The sequence below is a fragment of the Phoenix dactylifera genome, chromosome 2, assembly GCF_051530095.1.
Source record: "Phoenix dactylifera cultivar Ajwa chromosome 2, Ajwa_hap1_PhDact_Kaust_v1.1, whole genome shotgun sequence".
Taxonomy (NCBI): domain Eukaryota; kingdom Viridiplantae; phylum Streptophyta; class Magnoliopsida; order Arecales; family Arecaceae; genus Phoenix; species Phoenix dactylifera.
The window spans coordinates 14,828,087-14,855,608 of record NC_143191.1 but is presented as its reverse complement, the minus strand read 5'-3'; the positions used below and the strand labels follow the sequence as shown (position 1 = coordinate 14,855,608).

The 27,522-nt window shown below is 41.9% G+C and overlaps 1 protein-coding gene and 1 pseudogene across 1 annotated transcript; both read right to left on the bottom strand.

The window, feature by feature from the left end:
• Nucleotides 1–12,518: 12,518 nt before the first annotated feature.
• LOC149768209 (putative disease resistance protein RGA3) lies at nucleotides 12,519–22,554 on the bottom strand. The gene is made up of 2 exons (XM_089928761.1): nucleotides 22,418–22,554; nucleotides 12,519–16,390 (listed from the first exon to the last, which is right to left on the bottom strand). Exon 2 carries the CDS (start codon nucleotides 16,026–16,028, stop codon nucleotides 12,738–12,740), a length of 3,291 nt encoding a protein of 1,096 aa, XP_089784887.1. The 5' UTR covers nucleotides 16,029–16,390; nucleotides 22,418–22,554; the 3' UTR covers nucleotides 12,519–12,737.
• On the bottom strand, nucleotides 18,153–23,147 carry LOC149768208 (presenilin-like protein At1g08700 pseudogene; annotated as a pseudogene).
• Between the last annotated feature and the right edge of the window lie 4,375 nt (nucleotides 23,148–27,522).

The window sequence follows — 27,522 nt, the reverse complement described above, 5'->3', positions numbered from 1 at the left end:
TGATTCTAATTGCATTGTTAATGGGATTACAAAGTTTAGAATCATGATTAGCATGATCAGCGACCTATGTCATGATATAATCAGTTAGTTTTCAGATCTGAAAATTATAATTGTTGCATACGGTGATGATTATAGGATTCAAACCCTTTTGGTATCAAATGTAATGACCTGCGATGTGATCTGCGATGTCATGTAATTTTTCAGATGCTTGCATGCATCTTATTTGATGTTTTGAGAGGCCTGCGTGCCTCCTAAAAGGAGATGTAATTTATTTTTATTTTTATTTTACATCTGGTTGTATTTCTGTGATGTGATGTACATCAACGATCAAGTTGAAGCAAAGGCATGAGATGAAAGGTGATCTAAGCGGTTGATGGCGATGGGATCAAGAGTTGATCAAGGATCGAATCAAGGAGGCTTGGAACCAATTCAAGAGTTGAAGACCACTTGATCGATTGATGTGCATGTGCTTGTAATACGACCTAATTAGAATCCATGATCATCACCTATTTAAAGTTTAACTTTATTTGATGCTGCGATTATAACTGCCTGTGATGTACCGTTTGCATGTGATGTGAATGCGAGTCGGGTAGATAGGTTTACATGTGATGTAGCAAACCCAATTGAGACCTAAATCAAAACCTCCTCAATCAAGTCGAGAGTGAACCGACATGAGCAAGTCATATTAGATTAATTGATCTAATTGGTGTCTAGGAAAGCATGAAAGGTGGTTACTTAATTAGGACCTTACTCTCTGAGTAAGGGGAGCCTCCCACCTGCTTACCTGGCCAATTGTTCGATTACCTCTTATGAAGGGCTCAAGTTGCAAACACTAAGACCTGATTAACCAATATTAAGTCAATAGGTCTTCCACTGTAGTAGAGCTGCTAAGGCCTTTCTGATGTTGATTTGTCTCGGCTGGACACAGTGGTCAAATTGCATCGGGGGGCTGGACCTCTCTATAGACATGAGATGTTGTAGGGTAAAGGTGGGGTTGGGCACCAATAACTATTAGGTGAGGACCCAATGACGACTTTATTCCTACGGTTATACGGTGGGTCTGACTTAACTAAGAAATGGGACCAATAACTGTTAGGTGAGGTCTTCATGGCTTAGAGACCAAGTTACACTGCACCATGCTTGAGAAGCATTGTATAAGAGTTGTACACTCATTCATCTATGTGTCACCAATAACTGTTAGGTGAGGTGGCATGTAAATCGGTGGGACCGCAGTACCCACTAGAAACCCTAGTCGTGTGGGATTTCCGTTTTCCTACCAGGGGAGTGTGAGGGATTCGAGAAAATAGTGGGAGTTACATTTGTTCTAAAAGACCTTGGAACAGATTAGGATCAAGTACAAAAGTCTAACTAGAATCTTTACTCTCTGCAGATACAATGTCGGCTTCAAACCCTTTGACCCGTATTCTTGAGACCAACCGACTGACCGGAACCAATTACAAAGACTGGCTTAGAAATCTCAAAATTGTTTTGGACTGTGAGAAAATAGGCTACATACTCGATTCAGATATCCCCACACTACCAGCACGTCCTACTGACGTTCAGCGTGAGATGCATAAAAAGTGGTTGGATGATGACATTAGAGTAAAATGCTATATGATGGCATCCATGTCTAATGAACTCCAATGCCAGCATGAAAATATAAAGACTGCTAGGGACATACTGGCACACCTGCAAGAGTTGTATGGTGAGCAGAGTCGCACAGCTCGTTTTGAAGTGTCCAAGAGGCTCTTCAAAGCGAAGATGCGCGAGGGGCAGTCTGTCCATGATCACGGTCTGACCATGATCAAGGACTTAGAGGAGCTTGAGAAGCTCGATATGGACATGCACAAGGAATTACAAGTGGATTTGATCCTACAGTCACTTCCTGATTCATTTGGTCAGTTCATAGTAAACTACCACATGAATAAGATTGAATGCACTAAGACTGAACTAATCAACATGTTGGTAACTGCTGAGGGAGCCTTGAAAGGTTCAAGGGGCAATGTCCTTGCTGCTGAGTTGACTTCTGGTTCCAAGAGAAAGTCTACTTGGAAGAAAAAGAAGCCTGCTAAGAAGCAGAAGAAAGACAAGAAGCCAAAGAAGGAAGTTCAAAAGAAAAAGGCTAACGACAAAGGAAAATGTTTCCACTGCAATGTCGAAGGCCACTGGAAGAGAAATTGTCCTTCATACCTCGAGAGCCTGAAGAACAAGAAAGGTGACACACCTTCAGAAGGTATAGACTTGCTCATTATTGAAACTAATCTAACGGTTTCTTCTACTTCTAGTTGGGTTATAGATTCTGGTTCTAGTGCTCATTTGTGCACTACCATGCAGGGTCTAAAGGAAAGTAGAAGGCTGGCGGAAGGTGCGGTAACCCTTCGGGTTGGCAACGGGGCAAAAGTTGCTGCTGTGGCTGTGGGCACCTACCATCTGCGACTACCGTCTGGATTTAGTTTAATACTTAGAGACTGCTATTATGTACCTGTTGCTAGCAGAAATTTGATTTCTGTTTCATGTCTAGCACAGGAAGGTCATGTTTTTACATTTGACAAAGACTGCTGTTCCATTTATTTAAGAAATAAAATAGTCGCACGTGGTTTTATGATTGACAGTCTCTATCATTTACATATGGATGTATCTGTGAATGTTACCGAGCAAGAAGTGAGTGCCAAAGGATCCAAAAGATCCAGAGATGAGATAAACCAAAGATATTTGTGGCACCTCAGGCTTGGCCATATTGGAGAAGACAGAATGAACAAAATGGATAAAGATGGGCTTTTAGGCTCATTGACTTCCGAGTCATATCCAGTTTGCGAGTCCTGTCTTCAAGGAAAAATGGCTAGACTGCCCTTTATAGGACACGGGGAGAGGACCACTGAAATACTTACCCTAGTACATACAGATGTATGTGGCCCATTCGATGTGCTAGCCAGGGGACGTTATTCTTACTTCATTACCTTTACCGATGATTATTCACGGTATGAGTATGTGTATCTTATGAGACACAAGTCTGAATCTTTTGAAAAGTTCAAAGAGTTCGAGAATGAAGTAGAAAAACAAACTGAAAAACCTCTTAAGGCTCTTCGATCAGATCGAGGAGGAGAATACCTTAGTGGGGAATTCCGGGACTATCTCAAGGAAAATGGCATAGTCTCACAATGGACACCTCCGGGTACACCTCAACTCAACGGGGTGTCAGAGAGGAGGAATCGGACCCTATTGGATATCGTCAGGTTCATGATGAGCTTCACTGATTTACCTATGTTCCTTTGGGGAGATGCCTTACTCACAGCGATTTATTTATTGAATAGAGTTTCCTCTAAATCCGTTCCTACCACACCGTATGAGATATGGCATGGTAAGAAACCAAGTCTTGGTCATCTCAAGATTTGGGGATGTCCGGCCCACGTCAAGAGACTACAGGCGGACAAGTTAGAGGCTAGGACCATAAGTGCTCGTTTTATAGGATATCCTAAAGAGTCATTAGGATACAATTTTTACATCTCAGACGATCACAATGTGTTTGTGAGCCGTCATGCCATCTTCTTGGAAAATCAGTTTATCCTTGATAGAGGCAGTGGGAGAAAAATTGAGCTTGAAGAGAAAGTCTCTGAAAAGCAACGAGTCATGGATCCTATAGAACCCATTCATAAAGAGCCAGTACACGATGTCCCTCGACCACCTCGTAGATCTAGTAGGGTCTCCCATCCTCCCGATAGATACTTAGGTATACTAGAAGAGGATACCGAGGAAATGTTCCTAGTGGAAGATAGGGATCACATACAGGATCCCAAAACCTACAACGAGGCGATATCTGATATCGATTCCGAGAAATGGCTGGAAGCTATGAAGTCAGAGTTAGACTCCATGCATTCCAACCAAGTCTGGACCTTAGTAGACCCACCAGAAGGTATTGTACCTATTGGATGCAAATGGATCTACAAAAGAAATATAGGTTCGGATGGAGAGGTAGAGACCTGTAAGGCAAGGCTTGTGGCGAAAGGGTATAGTCAGCGCGAAGGCATTGACTATCAGGAGACCTTTTCACCTGTAGCCATGCTAAAATCCATCCGAACATTGCTTGCCATTGCAGCATTTCATGATTATGAAATCTGGCAGATGGATGTGAAAACTGCTTTCCTGAATGGATATCTTAATGAAGATATCTATATGGAATAGCCTTTGGGTTTCACTTCCAGTGATGGAGATCACAAGGTCTGCAAGCTGCAAAGGTCCATCTATGGACTAAAGCAAGCATCTCGGAGTTGGAACACTCGTTTCGATGACGCAATCAAAACGTTTGATTTCATCAAAAACGAAGAGGAACCGTGTGTTTACAAAAAGGTTAGTGGGAGTGCTGTCGTTTTTCTCGTACTGTACGTAGATGACATTCTCCTAATTGGGAATGATATTCCCATGCTAACCTCGGTCAAGGTCTGGTTGTCAAAAGAATTCTCCATGAAAGACCTTGGGGAAGCATCCTATATTTTGGGAATAAAGGTCTATAGAGATAGATCTAAAAGGATGCTTGGCCTTTCACAGAAAATGTACATAGAGGAGGTGCTGAAGAGGTTCAGCATAGAAAACTCCAAGAGGGGTCTCTTACCCCTTAGGCATGGAATTCATCTCTCCAAGAAAATGTGCCCCAACACATCTGAAGAGATTCAACGCATGAGCAAGATTCCCTATGCATCGGCAATAGGAAGCCTCATGTATGCCATGCTATGTACACGACCTGATATAGCCCTTGCTGTGAGTGTCACAAGCAGATATCAGTCGAATCCAGGCAAAGAACACTGGACAGCTGTGAAGAATATTCTTAAGTACTTGAGAAGAACTAAAGATTTATTCTTGGTTTTTGGAGGATCATCAGAATTAAAAGTAGAAGGGTACACAGATTCAGACTTCATGACTGATGTCGATGACAGGAAGTCAACATCTGGATATGTGTTCTTGTGCAATGGTGGTACGGTAAATTGGAAGAGTTCTAAACAACCGATCATTGCTGATTCTACTATGGAAGCTGAATACATTGCCGCCTCTGAAGCTGCTAAGGAAGGCTTCTGGTTCAAGAAATTTATTGCAGAGTTGGACGTGATGACATCAGATGCCATAACACTCTACTGCGATAATAATGGCGCCATAGCCCTTGCTAAGGAGCCAAGGTCTCATCAGAAGTCTAAGCATATAGAGCGGCGCTTCCATCTCATACGCGACTATGTTGAGAAGAAATATGTAGAGGTGCAGAGAGTAGACTCCGCGGAAAACGTGGCAGACCCGTTCACTAAGCAGCTAAGTCAGCAAAAGACTGAAGCCCACCTTGAGAAGATGGGGCTTAGATATATGACTGATTGGCTTTAGTGCAAGTGGGAGATTGTTAGATGTATGCCCTAGAAGCCAATCTGGCTGACACATTGTTAATTCTAGGGACATAATTTTGTACTTGACTATTTATTATTGAATAAATAAAAGGCATCTTTTCATTCATATTGTTTATGTGTCTATGAATCGTCCAAGGAATTAATAAGATGATGATACATATTCTCAAGAGTTGAGAATTTGAGCCATGTATCATTGGTGATTAATTTCTAAATGCTCCTGATCAATGGATCATCACGAGGATGGTGATCGATCCGATCAGTGCACAAATCACTTTTCTTCTGGATGGACGAGACTTGAGTCCACAGTGTAGGGACACTGAAGTGATAGTGCAGGTGCTTGTTAGAGAACAAGGGTACTGAGCGTGACCAAGACAAGAAGTCACTTGGATGTCTATCCACTCGTCAGTGACTTGCTTGATGTTGCAGTAGTGTGACTGGTCCTTTGACCTGCGGTGCTTCGGCTACTCACAGTGAGGTTATTGTAGTTTGACTGCACACATACATGGTCTCTAGCCATATGGGTCCATGCAGTGTAGATTGGCTGCAGTAGGTTCACTGTAGGAGTAGGGTATGCACCTATAAGGAATCTATCGACCTTGATAGAAGAGGAGTGATCCTATGTGATTTGTTAGACCGAGTTCTAAGACCTTGGCCAGGGCAGTAATATAAAGTGGAAAAAGAGTTTTTCACTATCGAACTCAAGTCGAATAAATCTTGACATATGACAGACGATGGGGTTTGACGAGTTGTCCATGACCTCCATCCTGTGGGGATCCACGATAGTAGGATTGTATCACACGTTAACTGCACCTAGAGGTTCATCATTCCATTCTGCTGGATAGCCACTACATGCTGCTAGGTGTCACTGGTGGATGGTGGGACTCATAGGGATTATCTTGATGATCAATAAACCCTAATGAGTTGAGTTGAAATCGTTCCAACCCATTGAAAGGAGTTTTCAATGATATAATGATAGAGATCACAATATATCTCACTACCAGTCAGAATAGAACCTATGGGGTCACACATACTAGAAGTATTGACCGATCCGATGGTTGAAATCGTGATTAGGAATCACAAGTAATCAATTTGATTGATAAGAAGTTGAAGAAGGAACAAAGGGAATTAATTAATTGGACTTAAACACAAATCCTACTTCGGGTAGGATTCCTAGAGTCCTAATTGGATATAGGACTGCGAATCCTAGTTGGAGTAGGACTGGGATTCCTACTTAGAATAGGATTACTGCAATCCTAATGAGATTAGAAGTTTTGAATCAAAATTGGATTCCTACTTGGAGTAGGATTCCTAGAGTCCTAATCGAATTAGGACTTTGGATTCAAATAGAGTCCTAATTGGATTAGGACTAAAATTAAATAAATCCTAGTTGGATTAGGATTCCTTAAGTCCTAATTATTATTAATCTAATGAATCAACATGACTCCTAATTGGATTAGGATTGAAGAGTTCAATCAAGTCATGGTTCATTCAAGTCCTAATTGGATTAGGACTAGCATAGATTGAACCCAATTTTGGCTAATCCTAATTAGATTAGGATTAAACCATGAGAGAGGCACCTAATCCTCTTTGGAAGAGGATTAGGTTAACCAAGTAAGAGGGGCATCAGCCCCTCTCCAATTGGTTAGGGCGACAAGAAGAGAGAAGGGGGCCGGCGCTCCAAAGAAAGTAAGTAGTCAAGGGCTCCTAACTTGTAGGAGCCCTTGATGCTTATAAAAGGGACCTAGGGCCGGCGCCCTAGGTAATGCTCTCTTCCTCCTCTTGCTGCCGCCACCAGCCCCTCTCCTCCCTTGGTTGGGCCGCAAGCAAGGTGCAAGCAAGTTGAAGCTTGGCGGCATCCCTTCTCCTTCCTCTTGGCTTCAACGCATGAGAAAAGAAGAAGGCTGCGAAGGGCTTTGATCTTCTTCCTCTTCTTCATCCTTCTTCTTCCTCCCCTCAAGTGCAATCAAGAGTTGATTGAAAGAGAGGAGATCAGCCATCAAAAGAAGTCTTTGCAAGGGAGCTAGCACCCCGGGAAGACAGGAAAGCTTTGATCAGTCCTCTGCTTCGTGTGGATACCCGTAGAGGCCGGACGGTTGAACGGCTTCAAGCGAACCCTTTTCCAAAACCACGAATTCAGATTTGCGGTGATCATCTACCCGCGCAAGGTGAAGATCTGATCTTCCTAATAGTTTAAAAAGTTTTAATTCTTACCTAATTACGAAAGGTCTCGAAACAACGTTCATGCGATGAACGTCGATCCCGCACATGCCTCTTCCGCTGCCATCTGATTTAATTTTTGAAATATCAGCGGCATGGGCGGGTTCCCAACACAGAAGTCCTCCCTTATATAGGCGGCCTATCTCTCTCTCTCTCTTCCTTGTGGCTCTTCCAAACGGGTGGATAAGGCATGAGCTGGGGGCTTGATCTGCAAACTGTTGCAGTTCTGATCCGTTGAAGGAGGTTAGGAGGAGATGAGCATGAACCACGGAATGGACGCGGAAGGTTGCTGGGATTTCGTGGAAGGATAGAATCGCTGGGAGGAAGTGATCCAAATGATTTCGAATCCGTGGATGGTTGAAGCTTATCCATGGATGGGGAAAATCTGGAAGAAGGAGATCATGGAGAGGTGGAAACGAATCGCGTGTGAAATGGCCTGCGGATGCTTGGATTTGCTAGGAAAATCCGGGCTCTGTTCTAAAACAGGGGATGATGCATTTGGTTGCCGTGAAGCTCGGGACTCGGGAGGATGAAGTCTAGGAATCGGCTGAAACAAGATACTTTGATGCTCTCGGAATGGGAAGAGATCTTTGGGTGATGCAAACGAAATCTGGGAGGAGGTGACGTGGAAGATGAACACGGAATGGAAGGAAACCGGAAGAAGTGATGAACCGTGAGCTGGATGCAGTGGGAGAGAGGAAGATGAGAATGGATCACGGAAAGATTGGAAAGTGCTGGGAAGATGAGGATGAACGCGGAGACGTGGAAGCTAGAATGTTGCCCACGGCTGAGAAGGGATGAGGATGAATTGCGATCTTGAAACAGGGATTCTGTTTGTGGACGTTGTTGAGAGCTTATCCGTGGAATATATGGGATTATGAACGGGATGTACGAGAAACAGGGGATTCGGAGAGGAGCATGGGACGTTGGAACGTTGATGCAGAGAAGTTTGGTTTGTTCGATGGGATACGGGAGCTGGGAGATCCGAAAGAAGGTTCTGGTTTTCATCCGCATGAAATAGGGGATTTGATGTGGTCATGGGATGTTTGGATATCGGCTGATAACAGGGAACAGATGCATGGTTTTTTTGTTGATGGATACAGGAGATCCTTGGAACGGTGAGAGTGATTCTAGAGAAAGCTGAAGTCAGGGATCTGGTTGGATGTGGGATCACGAACGTGATGCGGAGGGATAACGAGATGAAGCTGTGTTTGTTTGGGATAAAGTTGCAACTGGAACAGGGAAGTTGATTCATAGATGAGGAAGCGAATGAGGATGATGTGGAAGACGTGGGAAACATGGAATGGCGCTCACGGCTGAGAGGAATCCGGAAGCAGGGAATCACGGAGAAGATGGGATCTAAAGCAGAGATGAGAGCGGGTTGCTTTGATTGTGGAAGGAATGAAGCGGAGAGGATCTCGGCTGTTCTGGGAGGAACTCACGAACGGGATGTACGTGAAATAGGGGAGAATCACAGCATATGCGAACGGGAGATGAGGATGAATACGGTTGCTGGGTTCATGGGATTTTGTTTGGATACGGGAGAAGAGAAGTTAAGTTGTTTTGTTAACGGAGAGGAGTTGGGGGTTGTGTTTAGAGATGGAATAAGGATGGGTTGAGGCTTTGAGATCCGTGCAACTAGATGATATACTTTGAGATATAAGAAACAAATAATTGAAGAGATTTTATTAAAATCGGATCATGTGGAAAAAGAGTTGGAATGAGTGAGGAGAAATTTAGGTGAACGTATGAAGAGTCAAGAATTAATGGGAAGCACTGGGTTTTAGAGAAGAGTTCTTGGAGTCGACTCTGAAAATATAAAATCGTGAAATGATGTAGTGTCCGTTTAAGCTTTACCTAATTGAGCTTGACTTGACCTGCATGCATTAAACTTAATCAATAAATAATCAAATCAAACTTGAATTACCTTTAATAATTTATTAAAATGCAATGATGAAGGTGACACATTTTTTAATTGAATTTACAGAATATATGAATTAAAATAAAGATAAGTGCTATGAATAAGATATTAATTTATGCATTATTTAGCACTTATCAGCCCTCACATAAGCTTTCTTGGATCTCAGAATGGAATTGTTCCTTGAATGTGGAAAACCTAGATTCAAGAGAATGGGGGTAGAAGAAGGAAAAAGAAGAGGAGGAGAATCAAAGCTAAGAGAAACCTAAGAGAAAGCTAAGAGATCAAATGAAAGAGGGATAATAAAGGTTCCCAATTCTCTCCTCAAAGAGGTACTCATAGCCATAGAAGGGAAACCTAAGAGAAAGCTAAGAGATCAAATGAAAGAGGCTTAACAATAGAGTTTTATTTCTTTTTTGAACTAGAAAAAGGGTTACGATAATACTTACCAAGTGGTATTCTAGGATTGGTTTAAAGAAAGAGCCATGGATCAAAGCTTGGTTCAAAAGATGGGATACTCTTTCCTACATCACTTGGTAGGAGTGCCTTTTTTTTTTCTTTTTAGGAGAGAGAGTTAGTTAGAATTCAAAATTATTAGATCTATATGATATTCTCACTATTTTTTATTTTTTTAATGATTTTGGATGGATTTTTAGACTTTTTTGGATTGATTTTTGTTAGTAGGAGTAGAAATGTCCAAAATATAAAACTTTAGCCAGAATATTAAGAAGAAGAGACTATGTTTTCACTTTGAGCTCAAATTGATCATGTTGGAGCTAGTTTCAAAAATCATCAAATTTAGGCTCAAAAGAAAACCATGTTAGGTCCAAGCGAATTAGGCTTGAGGAAGTTTAATTGGACCCTAAGATCATTATTTGGGCTGCCGGTAGATAGGATTCATAGGTAATTTGAAGAAAATTGGATCGTATTAGTGAAAAGGTTAGATGAGATCAACTCAAGTTAGTCCATTAAGGTTTTGCATGGTTGGCCTACAATTGGTCACTAGAGATGGAATTAGAGACTATAGTGAATTAGGTTTGAAATAAATTGGGGTAGGTGAATTAGATCATAGTGAATGGATTACACTCTCTTAGAAGCAGAGAACGATTAGAACTCTTGGGCTCCATCCATAGAAACCCTAGTGCTTTCTTTCTTCTAATAAAAGAGGAGGCACCCTAGGGTTTCCATCATCCTCATCTTCACACACTGCCAACCTCATTATCTATTAGAAGTAGAAAGTGTTATGGTAGGATCCTTATGAATAAAAAAAAGATTGTAGTCAGTTTGATAATAATCGAGTGGCATTACTTCTTCAGTCCGAACTAACGAATCAATTAGATATGATGCATAATGGATATTGTTTTCTCATTAATCAAAGTTTTCTATATAAAAAGTATTAATCGGAGTTTGAAGGAAAAGAAGACGTCGATCCGCAACAGATAGAGAAAAATTTATTCAATCACATAGTTTTGGCTAAAAGAGAGAAGAAGATTTGTAAAATAAGTTCTTCTAGTAGAGCATTCCTTTGGTCTTAGGTTGAATCTCTAGGTTGCTAGAGATTCAGAGCTAAGTAATGTTCCGAAGGAGGATAGGCATATGTTGATCGAAGAAGCTGAGACTAACAATTTTCAAATGGTTGTGTACTTTCATAGCCCTAGCCTCTTCTAGGAACATGAAAATCAACTCCATAATCACCAATATAAGAAATTGCAATTCTCTATTATCTAAATGCACGCTTTTTTATCTGAAAATATCATGAATAAAGATTCTAAATTCCATTGCAAGCACTCTTAACAACCTCCAGATTCAATCATAAACAACCAAATTTTTGAACAAATGCCAGGGAGAAGTTACAACTAGAGTTTAAAAGTTTAGCTCAATTTACCAACTGCAGTCTACCTTTGAAACACTTGGCATATTGATTGTGACCCTCTCCCAGGTCACTTGTTTTGCATGCATTTACTTGTACCAGACCTGGACCTGTTCAGTCCATGTCTTGATGGGCCAGACCAGCGGAGCATGGTTAAGACCTAACTGGCTCCTCCCTTTATAATCAGTTCATTTTCTACCAGACCCACTGAGCAACAAGACTAATTTTCAAACTCAACATCAAGTCCCAGCAAGGGTATGATCCTTACGGAGAAGGCTCAGGTAGTGTGTTCAAGTCTTAACCTGCCTAGAGCTGTAATTTTACTCAATGGTGGTTGATAATAGTTTACGAAATAGAACACAATATGGATAGAGAAGAGGAAGCATGGAAATAGGGTAAATTGCTTTCCACCCTGGGAATTAAGGTTCTGTATACTTCTACTTCTCTAAAATACCAAATAAGAGTCAGGAAACAACAAAACCTGTTAAGAGAAGGGACCGTACAGGCACTTTCTTCTTACCAAATGAATTTTTGCAGTAGCCCTTACAGTGGTGTTGGAGCATTTGCCTCCTACTGGATCACACAAAAAGGATAAAGAGCATCAAACTCCCTTTCAGGAATCAGAGGTAGTGCAGCAAATTTTGGTCGCCCATAGCAAAATTCTGAGATACTCAGTGCCAGTATCTTCTCAAAAGCCATATATATGGTTTGGATAGGATCAACTCTAAGCATTCAACTATGTAAGCATAAAACATTGCAAAAAATTTAAATAAACTTTCTATATCACAGGTTCTGTCTAGACACATGAAATTGGCAAAAATACTTTGTAATTTAGAACTTTTATTGAAGCAGCAAATGACATCAATTTGTAATGGACTGAAGTTCATATTAATTAAACAACTAGACATCAAGTGATCGTTATCAATCAGCAGTGACTAAAATTTGTTAATGAATACAAATGTGAAATAACTTCTCTCTTGAATAATTATAATGGAAAGAAAATATTATAGCATCGCATTTATCTCCATTGCAAGAAGATCATGACTTTGTCTAGAATGGCTTCCCAAATGTTTAATTCAGCCAGGGTGAAAGCTTGATTTGCGCCTTCATTCTAGCATAGCAGTAAGGAGTCAGCAAGACAATCTCATGACAGCTTACATAAACTGATAAGATACATAAACCTTACGTAACAAAATTCACGACAATGCATTTGAACTAAAAGAATGGAAAGGAAACAAAAATATATCAAAAAAAAAATGGAAATAATAGATTTTCGTCTCAACTTATCACTTATACTTCCAAACCAACATCCTATTTTGAATGTGAGTGCAGAACTGACCGCTCAGATAGTTCAACTCGAAGACCTATCACCAATTTCTCTTAAAGGAATATGCTGTATTTTAGGCCAATCAGCACCATTTCTTTCGCAACGTTGTTGCAGCAATGCGCATCCACTGATAGCTAGATATTTCAGAGAGTAAGATAATCCTTCTGTCGGTAATGATGTGAGCATTGGAACATTGCGAATTTCCATATGATTAAGAGAGGGTAACAAATGCATTCGGGTTGGCAGGGATTTGAGATCGTCACAAAAACGAAGTCGAAATTCTTTTAGTGTTGCAGGCAGTCCCCCCTCAGCAAAGGATGATAGTTTTCGGCATGATGATACCTCTAAAAATTCAAGAGAAGCAAGATCTTGCAAGGCCAGTGACTCAAGCTTATCACATCCTTCAATCTTCAGTTCTCTAAGAATTTTCAAGTTATGAAGATAACCTCTGGGTACAGATTTAACACGAGACAATTGAGAAACAGTCAGCGAGGACAGAGAGGGGAGCTGACGGATCCACCTGATTATTTCCCCAGTGCCTCCTTTGATCACCAACTCGTGAAGCTGTGGAAGCATAGGAAGAGACAACAGTTTTTGGCAGTTTCCCATCTCAAAATATTCAAGAGAACATGGTAGGTGGGAAAGTTCTTTTATATTGGGGCAATCTGAGATGACAAGTTTTTTGAGGCAAGCCATTTCACCCTGTATTACTTCATGCCAACTCTCCAATTTATGCATGTTTGATATAAACAACATCTCAAGCAAGGGAAAACCCATAGTATTGCCATTACCGGGAACCACACGGCCCATGTGTTGCACTTCAGGCAACCCTTCTAAGTAGAGATTTCTGAGTTGTGGCAGCTTTCCCACTAGAGGGAGGACACCACATCTTCTGCAGTTGGAGAGTCTCAATGTGTCTAAATTTGAAAATGACTGATCCTGAAGCCAATTTGGAAATGATGTTCCATTGTAGTTATCTATCCATAAAGTTCTGATATTGGTGTTTGGATGGAGGTTTTCGATTACTTCTTCACTTCCAGCCAGCGAGTTAGAGCAGGTGCTTTCACTCCATTTCAGCATCAGAAAGTCAATGTATTTTTTGTTCTTCAAATTTGCATCTTTGGCATCCTTCACATCGACTACATTTTCCAGTTTTGAGATACATAGTTCTCCTCGGAGATTTAAGTCTTTTAACTGCCCTAAACCACATCCACTCTCTCCAGATACACTGAACCTTGACAATGTTCGTAGAGAAGTTAATTGGCCAATCCCTGGTGGCATGGAAATCAAATCAATCCATCTATTTCTATGCTTATCCCAGTTCAAATGCAAACCCAGATGCCGAAGATTAACCAAGTTGCTCATGCCTTTGGGTAATTCTAGAAGCTTGTTGCACTCACCAAGTTCTAGTACCTGCAGATTGTAAAGGTTACTGACAGATTCTGGCAACCTCTCTATCTGTGTGCCATAGAGGTTCAGGAACCGCAGATGAATTAGATTTCCAATAGCATCTGGTAATACAACTAATTCATTCTGTCTCAAATCTAAAGCACGTAAATGCTTCAAATTTAGAAACAGATCATATGGAACCTGCTTTGTGGGCACACCATTTTCAGGAAGCAATATAAATGCTCTTAAGCTTTGGTTCTCATAAATCTTGTGAAATGCTATAGGATCCATATTCTGAAGGCATGACACCACATAGCGAGAATTCCCTGATTCACCATGTACTGCATTATTCTCAAATCTCAAACATTCATGTTCAGAAACAGATTGTGCTAGCTCATGAATTAAGCCGGGCATTTTGTATTTCAGTTTTGATTGTTGGTTGCTGCTGCTAGATATATGGAAAAATGACCTCCATAAGAGATAGTCAAAGTACTTACCACCAATATTCTCCAATGACCTCATTCCCCGAGGCTTAACAAGACCAACTGTGATCCACAACTTGACTAATTCATCTCGATCAAACTCATAACCATTGGGAAATATAGAACAGAAAGCAAAAGACTGCTTCAGATGTAATGGCAAATGATCATAACTCACCTTCAAAGTCAATAGGATCTTGTAGGCATCATCATCTGGATCTGGCAGATCACTTAATACACTTTTCCACTCCTCTTCATCTGTCTTATTGTACAAGAGGCCGCCGATCGACCTGACTGCTAGAGGTGATCCCTGACACTTCTTCACTATCTTCCTACCGATCTCCGCCAAGTTCCGGTGCCGATCCCAAGCTCCTCGCTCGAATGCTAGGTCCCGGAACAACGACCAGCAGTGCTCCTCCTCAAGACCATTCAAATGGATTGGAGGCAATGTGCGCATGTTCCTTGAGACCAATTCGCTCCTAGTAGTTACCAAAACCCTGCTTCCATTTCCTCCAGCCATTAAAGGAGCTCGTAACACCTCCCAATAATATTGCTCCTCATTCCAAACACCATCTAGCACCAATAAGAACTTCCTCCCACTCACCAGCTGCTGAAGCCTGCGCTGCAGCAGCTCCAAGTTCAAAGGTTCACATCTTTCTTCAGTCATTACCTCAATAATCTCTTTTGTAGTCTTCTTCACATCGAATCCTTGAGAAACACCAACCCAAAACTTCAAAGGGAAGAAATTTACCACTTCTTGGTCATCAAAGGCAAGCCTAGCAAGCGTCGTCTTCCCGATTCCTCCGGCTGCAACTACTGAAACCACGGCAACGTCATCGCCCCCACCCGAGATCAACAACCGAACAATCTCCCTTTTCTTATCATCGATGCCGACGATTAAGGGCTCACCTTGGAGAGAGCCCGCCTCCGGAGGGAGGCGCTCTTCCCTAACCTGGGCTTTCCTCCTGGACTCGCCCTCCCTGAGATGGAGATTCTCCCGGTCCTCGGCAATGGCTCTGTACTTCTCCGAGATCTCGGCGACCTTTCGTGAAATCTTCCAGCTCAGGAGCCAAACTGGGTTGACGGAGAACGAGCGCCAAGGCTGCTTTCTCTTTCGAGAAGCTTGCAGCTTGGAGACGTGGACCCGGGTCCGGATCTCATCGAGGAGGTCCTCGGCGTCGAAGGCGATGTCTTTGAGCTCGAAGAGCCAGAGGCGGACCTGGCTGTCCTCGACGAAGCGGGTCTCCTCGGCGTCCTTGAGGAGGGCGTGGATACGGCGGACGGTGCGGCGGAGCTTGTCGAGGTCGGCCTCGACGTCGAGAAGGCGGGAGAGAGAGGAGAAGGCCCAGGAGAGGCCGTCGGCGCAGGCGTCGACGACCTTCTCGGCGAGGGGGCCGACGAGGTTCGACAGCGATACGAGCTCCCGCATTAACATCCAGAGAGCCATCGGCGTCGCAGTCGCCGACAGGAGCAGGAGATCCAGCAGAAGCTTGACTTCCCTTGGCGTCCGTTGACTTGGTGGTGATGGCCGACGGCTACAAGAGGCCTGAGTCTGGCCTAAATCCGGGGCATATTTATCTTGCACTGGAAAAAATCTAAGCTTTGGGGCGTGAAGTGACAACTTCTGGGCTTATTACGCTCGGTATTGGAGGCCCACATTTTGGACTCAACTCGAAATCATGCCAGTTGATGGGCTTATTATTGCATAAGAAGTTAAGGAGATCACAATAGCTGCAGTTCTGTTGTTTTCTTTCCTTTTGTAAAGCTAGCATAATGAACAGCAGGAAGATGTACTTGGAACGCAATATGCTGAATCAAGAAACAAGACCCCATAATTGTCAGTGCTGCCTTAGAAACAGAATCAAACATTAGTCAGATAATAAAAAAATCGAAAGTAAACATGAAAATATTGAGTCATCTGATTCATGATTTTTATTCGTTGTACACGTTTACTTTCATTCATGGAGCTTGACCAGAGACCACAAGGAATACAAGTAATGGCATCCGACATAATTATCAGTTCCCGAAGAATGAGATTAATGGAAAACCCAGTATTTATACAGACCAAATGGCAGGCCGGTGGCAACAAATTAAATGCATTCCCATGCCCTGATTTGATAAAAATTAAGAGACCTGAATTCATAGTACCCCAACCTGCATTTCTACCCATCAGCTCAGGTCCAGTGCCATACGTAATCAGTAGAACCTTCAGCCTGAGAGCTGTAAGAAAAATAATAGATGAAAGAAGGAAGAACTTATCAGTTGAGGCATGATTTCACTGTCCTTAAGAATAGATCGCGCCCCTCGAAGATTGAATCTCGGTGTAGCAGGTAATGGCGGCCTATCCTCCAGGATACAACAACTGGATCACTCCAAGCGTACACTCGCAGATGAAGTGACGGTCGAACAGCCCAGAACCGCGCTCTTGGAATGACAACAGAGAAGAAAACAGGGAGACTCTTCTCGGGAACAAGAAACAGAGAGGCTTTCGGAAACAGAGAGAGGATAGGTTAGATTAGATTACTCTATCGGATCTGATAGGGTTTAAAAAGAAATGAAGAGGCGTATTTAAAAGACACGTCGTTTTATGAAAGAGGTGTTTTTAAAGACGCGACATTTTATCAAGAGATAACCAAAGAGCTGTTTTAAAGACGCGACGTTTTATTCAAAACAATTCAAAAAATAAAACGGCAAAGGGTCCCTGCGCGTGATAATCGCAACGCGCCCGGTTAAACGTTTCCGGATCGGATTCGCCAATTTTGGCTTGGACCTCCATTGGGCTCATGCGCGCGTGGGCTACTTTCTTTCTTTGCTTCACCAAGTTAAAATGTTGAATACTATATAAAGATCTTTTGAGTTTTGTTCCTTTCCAATGTGGGACTAAAGAAAGTACACTAGACAAAAAGACAAAAGAGAGAGAAGGACAGACTCGGAATTTTGAAATATTCCAACAAGAGCAAATTCCCAAATTTCAGCCTCTGCCCGACCATGTCTACAACTTAGTAGCCTGAATGAATTTTGAGCTAGTGTGAAAGCAAATTCAGATTCAGAAGAAGTGAGGTAATGCTCCCAACATAATTTTAGATATGGAAGTACCTAGGAAGAATCTATTGTTGAAAGTATTTCCATATACCACATCTACCAAACGTCGTCAGAGTTATTTGTGAAAAGCATATACCATCATGAAGTCTACATCCTTCAAGTCATATGATAGTTTCTAAAACATGATATGTGGAAGGAAAAAAGATACATGGTTTGAAAAATGGAAAAACAATAAATGATACAAAGTTTGATAATACAAAGTTCAAAAATAAAATTCTGGATGGCGTAGGAAGTAGGAAGCTGTAAGTTACTACAATGGGTGAGGTGTTCTAGGCTGAACCTTTAGGCTATAATTCACCATCTGGTAAAGCTTCAGATAATGCAAACATATATACATGCATGCATGCGGTAATGCATCCCCCTCTAAACCTTCACAAGTGAGATAATATGAACCCTTGTTGAGTCACTTTTGTGCTTTTGAATCTAATAGCTAGATGCTAAAAAATTTCCTAGATCTTCAATCTTATCATTTTGCTACTTCCTGAACAGAGTTGGAGAAGGAACTAGTATATCAATCTACACCCAACACATTTACATAAGATGACAGGGTTGCAAGCATTAAGTAACCACAGCAAAAGGAATGCAAGAAAGGCCGCATGTACAATGCAACATATAGGCATAGAAACAACAATAGATCATAGAAACAGCTTGACAGGAAAGAAAAGCATTACATATTATCAGGCTTTTTATGAAAGAACTAGCAAGCCAAAGAGTATGATGCAAGTAAATATTTATAGACAATGATAGAAAGTGGTATTCAATCTTCATGTGCATGGCCTTCTCGTGGAACATCATATTGTTTGTGGTTTGAATAACAGGTTGGTTATTAAAATACATGGACAAGTGCTGCAATAGTTTACGCCGTGTCAGCAAGAAAAGGCAATGAAGCCAAAATTCTAAACAAGATGCCTGCCTCATGGCATGTACCTTGCTTCAGCAATTTGGCATGAGAAGAATTTTTTGCTTCTTGGCCTTCATGCAAGAGGGATGCAAGTAACTCAAGAGCCATGATCAGTCAAATTGACCCATCATGGGCACAAAGATGGCTACCATCATGGTACCAGGAAGATAGCAAAGCAAACCTGACTACAAGGAAGAGATGTGGACGAGGTGATCATAAGGAAACTATCTAGATGCACACCACACAAAAGATAAAATTTCTACATATGTTAATGGCTAAAGATAAGAAGAAGGTTCCTCCATCTAACGAAGGCTTTATGTTAGCAATTCCCTAGAAGTTTATATTCCTTTATGTCGAACTATCATTAAGAAAACCAGAACTGAGTCAACATGGTGTATGGCTATTCCTCGGTAACAAGAATAGAGACCCCAGACATACATCTAGCTTCTATGTATATACACCAAGCAGAGCCAAAAACCTCTACGACCCCAGGTAAACTTCTTAGGACATGCAAAAGAGGCATGTTTGAGACTATATGACCCAATAACAATGATACAGAGAGTCCTATGGAACCAGAGATGCTGTATGTAGACCTATTGGAAAATCTATAGAAGACAAGGATTAAAAAATTGAGCATATCAACCCAAAATCATGCTGTACTCTACCACACAGGCCAGCTCCCATGCCAGCTGGCCATCAATGCAGTAACTATTCTCATAAACTGAATGCTTGGTAGAAGACAATCACCATACTAAGTTAATCATTAGACGACTAGTCAACTTGGCATATAAGATCTCTAGGAAAAAGACAATCATCATTTGAATCAAAACCAAGATCTCATGATCCTATTATTTTTCTAATTGAAATCATTAACCATCTAGTCCAGTCTTCAGCACAAAAGGAAACTAGACTCACATAAAAGAAGACAGATTAAAAAAAGTATTATACTACTGCATAATGAACAGTTGGAGGAAAGCACTGATAACTGAGCAAGAAAGGAGTCAAAATTATGTAAGAACAAGTCTTGGAAATTATTTGTATTTAAATTCAAAATAACACCCCCTAGGCCCTAGGGTCAAGTAGGTGAAAAAAGAGAAAGAAAAGAAAACAAATTAAGAGAGAAGAAAAGCATATATGGAGCCCAAGAAGGAAGTGCGAGTAGTGTGAAAAGGCCAAACATATGGCACTGGCTGCAGCCTGTTAAGAACATAGCACCATGCCCTAACTGCTTAAGATCTAGAAGATGATTAAAAGCTCCACCAAGATAATATGATAAAGAGGAATGCAACAAGAACAAAGGGTCGGATGGGATGGAACAGGGCTTTTTATCTACACTAACTTAAGAAGGATTACTAGAAAGGACTATAAGCAAAAAGAATTTCAAGCGAAAAAGGAATATGAGTCATATGACAATTGTGAACATCTGTGTTGGATGAGATGGGGTACAGTTGTTTGTCTAGGAGTTGGATCCATCTCTATACCTCAATGTATAGAGACTCAGCTGAAAAGGATCTGAAAAATGAATGTTGGTAATGTGGACACAACTCATCATTATATGAATGCTCCTTTGTGGGTATGCATACTCCCCTAGACAAATTATATCCCTCTTTAAGTATAAATAAATCAAAAGGAGTGACTTTACTATATTTACGGAAATAATTCTGATTGATGGTTCACAAACATCCATCAAATGTTCCTTTTACAAGCAATGATTTGCAGCACTATTCGAATTAGCTGATGAATTACCTAGGACATTGGGCCCTGCTAATGACCCAAGCCAACCTTTCATGAGTTGCACCATTACCTACTGAAAAGAAAAAGTAAGGCACATAGCATGACTCCTCATTAAATTGCAACTTCAAGCACCTAAAATTAATTATATGGTAACTTCCATTCCAAATTAGTGGGGTCAGCTTACCATTTATAATCTGGATATTCCTGTGTTTTGAGTGCTGAAACCTTTCAGGGCAAGTGCTATGCTTCACATGCTTTGGTTTTATTCTGCATTTATTACACTAGCATGCAATTTATTAATTCAGAAAATTCCTACTATAAAAATATTTATTTAGTTGTACACTATTTTATACTTGAAAGGACTTCTAATTGAACTGTGGTACTTAAAATTATATCATTCACAAGCCAAAGAATTTAACCAAGTCTGAAACTAATTCATATGAAAATAGAAAATAAAAATAGAACACCACTGATTACCTTCTCCTCCATCAATGATAATCTAGCATTACCAGTCTCTTATATAATGCATCGTCATTGAGAGTTTTCTAGCACCTCTCTCCCTTAACAAAGATAGATATACCCAACAAGGAGAAAAAGAGTCAGGTTAAGAAGAAAAAAGAAAAAAGCATAAGAGAAGGGAATCATGTCATGCCATGCAATATCAAATCACTTGCATGTACCTATCACAAATTCACAACAACTAATAAAAGAATCAAATCGTCACCAAATTGGTCAATGCTTTATTAGCAACTGAGCCAAGATATAGAACCAAGGTTTGCTATACCGTACCGAATCGAGCGGTACGGGACGTGCCATATCATACCAGTTCGGTACTTGATACGCCGAACCGGCCTTATATCATACCGTATCAACACAGTGATAGGTTGGCAGTGGTACGGAACCCGGTACTGAGACAGTGTACCTTATATAGAACCCTAAGCAAAATTTTCAAGACTAGGAGCATGGGCAACATGCAAAAAGCATAACAAAGCCAAGATGTATGACCCCAAAAACAAACATACACAATCACCAAGACCTTTAGCTAATAATGCAATTGTGAATCTAGCATTAGGAAGCCCAAAGAAGCTCTAAAACCAAAATGATATACTTTGCCAATTATGTTTTGTGATGTTAATGCAAAGGTAATTTAACACAACAATAAAGTGTAGAACCTATTATGTGATGTTTTGTTTTGTGTAATCTCAAGTCATGGCTGCTAATGCTACGATTGAACTGCTAGCTTCAAAGTGAGACATCCACAAGAGGCTTCTCCAAACCATACCTCGGACACACTTGCACTCTTTCAAGACTTTCTCTTTTCAGAATAATGAAATAGCTCCAGAGTGGTAATTACATATAGAAGAACAAACTTTTGCAAAGTGACTTTCTTTGTGAAAAGTGAATTATTGATGAGACCTTTCTTCTGCAGTTTAGTATTGCAAATCACCACATTGTCGAATCAAAGGAAATCCCAAGCGGGCAAGAAGAGCATGACTCACCAACAATTTTGTCATCATCATATGCACAAATGCGCTAGCCTCATCTGAGAAACTTAGTCAAGTATCCTAACAAGTGATGTCATGCAAACATGCACAATCAGTCCATCTTTAGATTTTGATTTGATTTGTGATTTATCAGATAGACTCGTGGATAACATGGCACCCATTTATTGTTTTGATCACCACATCATCTTTATTTCGAAAAATCCTTGCTTCAAGGGTAACAAGCTAGCCATATTCTGCTTTACAAACCCCTCATAAGCCAAAGCAATGTATAACGAAAATTAAAAAAATGGCACCACACAACCCTTTCTCCTCAAGCAATGCAACCCCCAGCACTATCATTGCCTTTCGGAACTGAACTTCCCAGCTGTGAAGAAATCTTTGGCACAAACAGAGCAGACAGGCATGAGCTTATTTGAGACATGTGAAATAGCACCACAAAAAAGAAATCAGCACCTACAGAGCATGAGAAAAGAAGAACTTGCAATTCTATGAAACATCAGTTGCTCAAAACAATAACATTCATCTTTCACTTTGTGGATACCATCAAAAGTAAAACAACAGTCAAAAAAGGTTGGGGGACAGTCGGAACATCACCAAGCCGGTCGACGAGCCGACCACAAACGGCTCAATCAGCACCCGAGTCAAGAAATAGAATGTCATGCCAAGGCCCATGGACAGCACGATGAGGGTGCACCGAAGCCCCGAAATGATCGCCAGATAACAAGCATGGACAGTCATCAGATCATACCCGCCCTGCCCACAAGAACGCTGGAGAAGACAAAAGTCTCCAAGGCCGAGCCGGATGCCCCTCGTCGTGTCAAACAGCTCAATATCTGACGAACGCCAGAAGGAGAAGAAGAGGAAGAACAATGACTCCTCCTCCCAGTCCTAGCAGCAGTCTGGTGCGGCGCATTGCCTCTGATATCTGGATGGCATCAAGGGGGACCTCTCCTCATCAGGATCCTCAATTTCAATGACGGCGTGATCGGAATCGGAGTTCCGGTTATTGATGGCCGGTCGGCTATCGGGAGGGGATTGACGACGGGCTGGAGCTCGACGGACCCGAAGGAAGCGGCAGGGGTGGCCGGGAGGAGGCGACAGCGGGGCGGGCCTCGTAGATGAAGGCGGGGAGGTCGTCGTCGCGGTAAGAGGCGAGGTCGACGAGGATGCGGAGGGGACCGCGGTAAGAGAGCACGGCGAGGGCGAGGAGGAGGGACCAGGTGGTCCACTTGGGGAGCTTGGTAAGCCAGGCGGCGACGATGACGCCGAGGGAAACGGTGTGGGACTGGCGGAGGAGGATGGGACGGCGGCGAGGACAATTCATGGTAGGGTACGATTATATTTATTTATATTAAAATATCATAATTATGTTATTGTTGTTATCTGTCTTCTGCGCTTAGAAATAGCTTTGAGAACAATTTATTTGCTGGGGTCTATCGCCCCATTCCATACATCTTGCATTATCATCTCCAAATTTTGGTCACTCGATTGGCTCGTCACTATTATAGCCAAATTCTGCCTCTTTAACTTATAACTCCCCATTTAAATGGAATTTATTATGGCCATACCCCAGCTCGGCAAGAATCATACGATTTCATCTGACTTTACTTTTTCCAATCTTGTCCATATGGCATCTACTCATGGACTCTGGCTAAATTGTCGAGAGATGGTGTAAAAAGCTATGTACCTAGTTTGGATTTCAAAAAAAGGATGGGATGGAATCAACTAAGAGGAAGCTTATTTTCCTCCAAAATTGTGAAGGAGACATCTCTTTGGCTTAAAAAAATCTTTTTATTTGTCTACCATCTCTGCTACATTTAGTGGATTCATGACTAAACTCCGTGTATAATTGGAGTCCTATAATTGGACTCTAGGCAAAATCTTCACCTGTGGCCCTGTTCATATTTTCAGGATTATATCTATATTGAGAGCAGTCCATGAAACCTGTCCATGTTTCTTGTAAAATATAAAAGTCTAACATGTTTTGGGAGAGAAGCAGGCCATGGGAAGGCTTCATGTCATATGTGAAACGATTCCATCTTTCCACTATTTGCAAATAAATTTAATCTTTCAGTCACATAAATTTGATGTTAACTATATTTATTTTTAGAATTTCAAAAATTGATAAGCGAAGAGAAAGCATATGAGAGTTGATTTTATTAAAATTAATGGAATTTCTTTCTTATGAGAGCAAATTGATCCACATGAATATCTTATGTATTCTTCCTTATTACTGTTTTGTTCCCATTAAAATTTTCTTGGGTTACCCTATCTTTGCATCAAGCCATATGCATCAAACATGATATTAAGTTTTAATGTATATATGATGCAAAATATTGGGAGCGACTCCTTTTTCTTCTATTTATTTGAGTGGTAGGGAGGGATTTACTATTTTTATTTTCTTGACTCACATTGAGAGTGCATGCATTAGGAGCGAATTCTCCTTTCTTTTCTTGTTTCTTCACCTCTCTTTCTATGAAAGAACAAGTGTATAGCATCAGTCAAAAACTAGTTTTCTACATACAACAACCGATAAACTGTTGTATAATTCACAAAGTCCTACTTAAAACATTAACTCTAAGAATAATCTACCATTTGAATGGCTAACCAATCGAAGATGAACTAATTGGATCTTCATATAGAGTTCATATTCGACAAGTAAAGTGAAATTGAGAGAGAGAGAGAAGAAAGATCGAGAGATATAAAGAGAGAGAGGAGACAGGCAGAGAGAGAGAGAATAGAGAGATTGGAGGTGAGAGAGGAGATCAAAGGAGAGAAGAGGGAGATTGTGAGAGAGAGAAGGTTGGTAGAGGAGAGAGAGTGAGTGAGAGAGATAAAGGTGTGCACAGAAGGGGGAGAGAAGAAAGCGAATTTGCACAATTAATGTATCATAATCCTTCCTTCTTGAGAATAGGCATTATCAGGAAAGGCTCTAAAGTGAGGCACCCCATCTAATCCTACACACAAAAGTCTAGGCTTGTATTTTTGAAAAGGGCCTGAGACATCATGTGCTTACTGAGTAGGTGCATGGTCCTTAGGGTTAGAAACCAAAAGTTAAGCCCCTTTTGCACAGTCCAGAATACTACAGTTAGGGCTTGGATAGTTGAAGAACTCCCTAAGCAATTAGGTCAAAAAGTCTTTATATCAAGTCAATTAATAGTTAATTCTATTCATTGAGATCAGAAAATCAAACTAAAGAAATCAAAAGAAGAATGAAAAAGGGAGCTTCTACAATAGTGGGTCATCATCGGCATGATCCAACTCGCTCTCTTCATTCTAGAGGAGATCCCCTGGAGATCTCCCCTAGCATAGACCCTTCTTTGCTCTAAGCTTTCTTGGATCCTAAACTGGAATTGTTCCTTGAATTTGGAAAACCTAGATTCAAGAGAATGGGGGTAGAAGAAGGAAAAAGAAGAGGAGGAGAACCAAAGCTAAGAGGAACCTAAGCAAAAGCTAAGAGATCAAATGAAAGAGGGATAATAAAGGTTTCCAATTCTCTCCTCCAAGGAGGTATTCATAGCTACAGAAGGGATGACTTAATAGTGGAGTTTTATTTCTTTTTTGAATTAGAAAAAGGGTTCCGATAATACTTATCAAGTAGTATTTTAGGACTAGTTTAAAGAGAGAGCCATGGATCAAAACTTGGTCCAATGGATGGGATACTCTTTCCTACATCTGATGGCTAGGAGTGCTTTTTTTTAAATTTTAGGAGAGAGTCAGAATTCAAAATTATTAGATCTATCTAATATTCTCACCATTTCTTCTATTTTTTTAAAGATATTGGATGGATCTTTAGAATTTTTTGGATTAATTTTTGTTAGTAGGAGTAGAAATGTCCAAAATATAAAATTTTAGCAAGAATATTAAGAGGAAGACACTGTGTTGTAACTTTGAGCTCACATTGATCTTGTTGGAGCTAGTTTAAAAAATCATCAAATTTAGGCTCAAAAGTAAACCATATTAGGTCCAATCGAATTGCATGTGGAGTGTAATGTCCGGGCCCACAACCTACTAGGCCCAATAGAAAAATAGGCCCAGTTAAGGGTTGGGCCCAAATTTTACTGTAGCCAGTATAATGATTATTATTAAAAAAAAAAAAAAAACGAAGGGATAAGACCGACAGGGAAGGGTGACCCCCACCCCTGCTGGCAGTCGATGCCGGCGCACCGGAGACAGAGGGGGCGGCGGCCATTCCCGGAGAGGGGAGGCATGGAGCGGATGGGACCTCTCAGAGAGGGGGGTCTCATCTTCTAAACCACTATTTAAGTCCCTGCCGGCAACCCTAAGTCGGAGGCCCCCAAGAACACTGAAAGAGAGAGAGCCGAAGCCCTGGAGCCTAAGGCGGAAGAGCCCTGAAGCTCCAAGAGGAAGGAGGGACTACGAGGGGGAGGAACGGCCCAACGGTAACCAGCAAAAATCCAGGTAAGTGGCCCTTAGGTTAAATAATAAAGTTTTAGGGAGTGGAGATACCCCTCTGTAGGGTATTCTCCCCTCTGTTTCACTGATGAAACAGAGGGGAGGAGACTGGCACAGAGAGGAAGGAGACCGGCACGGGAGAGAAGAACAGGAGGAGGGCCGTGGGCCGGACCCACAGGCTGCGGGCCGGACCAACAGGCCGCGGGCCGGCCTGAGAACGGCCCAAGCCGAGCCCACGCCACCCGGGCCGAGCCCAGCCGGACTCGGCCTGCGGGTGACAGGCCCCGGCCGTGGCTGCCCTAGGGCTGAGGGGCAGCCAAGGGCCGCCGGGTCTGCCGTGCCGGCGACCAACGCGGCCTCAAGGCCGCCAGCCTCAGCCGAGCCCCACCTCTCCGCCGGCCGAGAGGTGGTGGCGAGACTCCCACAAAAAAAAAAAAGAAAAAAAAAAAAAAAGAGAAGAAAACGGAAGAGGAAGAAGAACAAGGAAAAGAAAAAAAAAAAAAAAAAAAGAAGAAGAAGAGGGGGATACTTACCGCGGACCACGGCCTTACCTCGCCGTGGTCGGAGCCGGAGAAGTTCTCCCGAAGGAGATCGGCCTCGATCCCACCTCCCGGCTCTTCTCCTCTCCTCCGGCACCACTTCGAAGGAGAGGGAAAGGGCCGGCCTCCCACCGTCGCCGCCCCGAAGGGGAAACACCACTCCGGGCTGGTAGATCTGGCCGGGGAGGGTTCGGTGAAGGTCGGAAGGAGGAGGAGGCGGTAGATCCGGCCGGCGGAGAAGAAGAAGGCCACAGATCTGGCCGGAGGAGAAGAAGGGGAGCCGGAGAAGAGGGCCGGAAGCATGGGCTTCGGTAGAGACAAAGAAGGTGAAGAGGCGGAAGCCTCTGGAAGGGGGGAGAAAGAACTCGATAACGGGTTCGCGGGTCGGATCCGAATCCGAACCCGCAACCCGTTAAGCCCAAAGAAAAAGAAAAAGAAAAAGAAAAAGAAAAAGAAAAAAAAAAAAAAAGGGAAAGGGTTTAGCCAAATTTGACTAAACCCGAGCCCAATCAAATTGGGCTAAGTCTGGACAAGCCAGACTATAAATTAAACCAAAATTAAAGCCCAATTTAAGCCAATGTAATTAATTTGGGGGCCAAATTGATCCCGGATTGACCCTGACTCAGGCCCAAACGGGTCACAGTGACCCTAAACCCGAAATTAAACCCAATTAAGCTGGGAATTAAGCTTAGTGGCCAATCGGAAGGCCAATTAAGACTTATGAGCCCAGCCAAGACCCCAATA

Bases quoted from the DNA above. Each gene is read 5' to 3' on its own strand.
- LOC149768209 (XM_089928761.1), bottom strand. From the start codon at position 16,028: ATGGCTCTCTGGATGTTAATGCGGGAGCTCGTATCGCTGTCGAACCTC.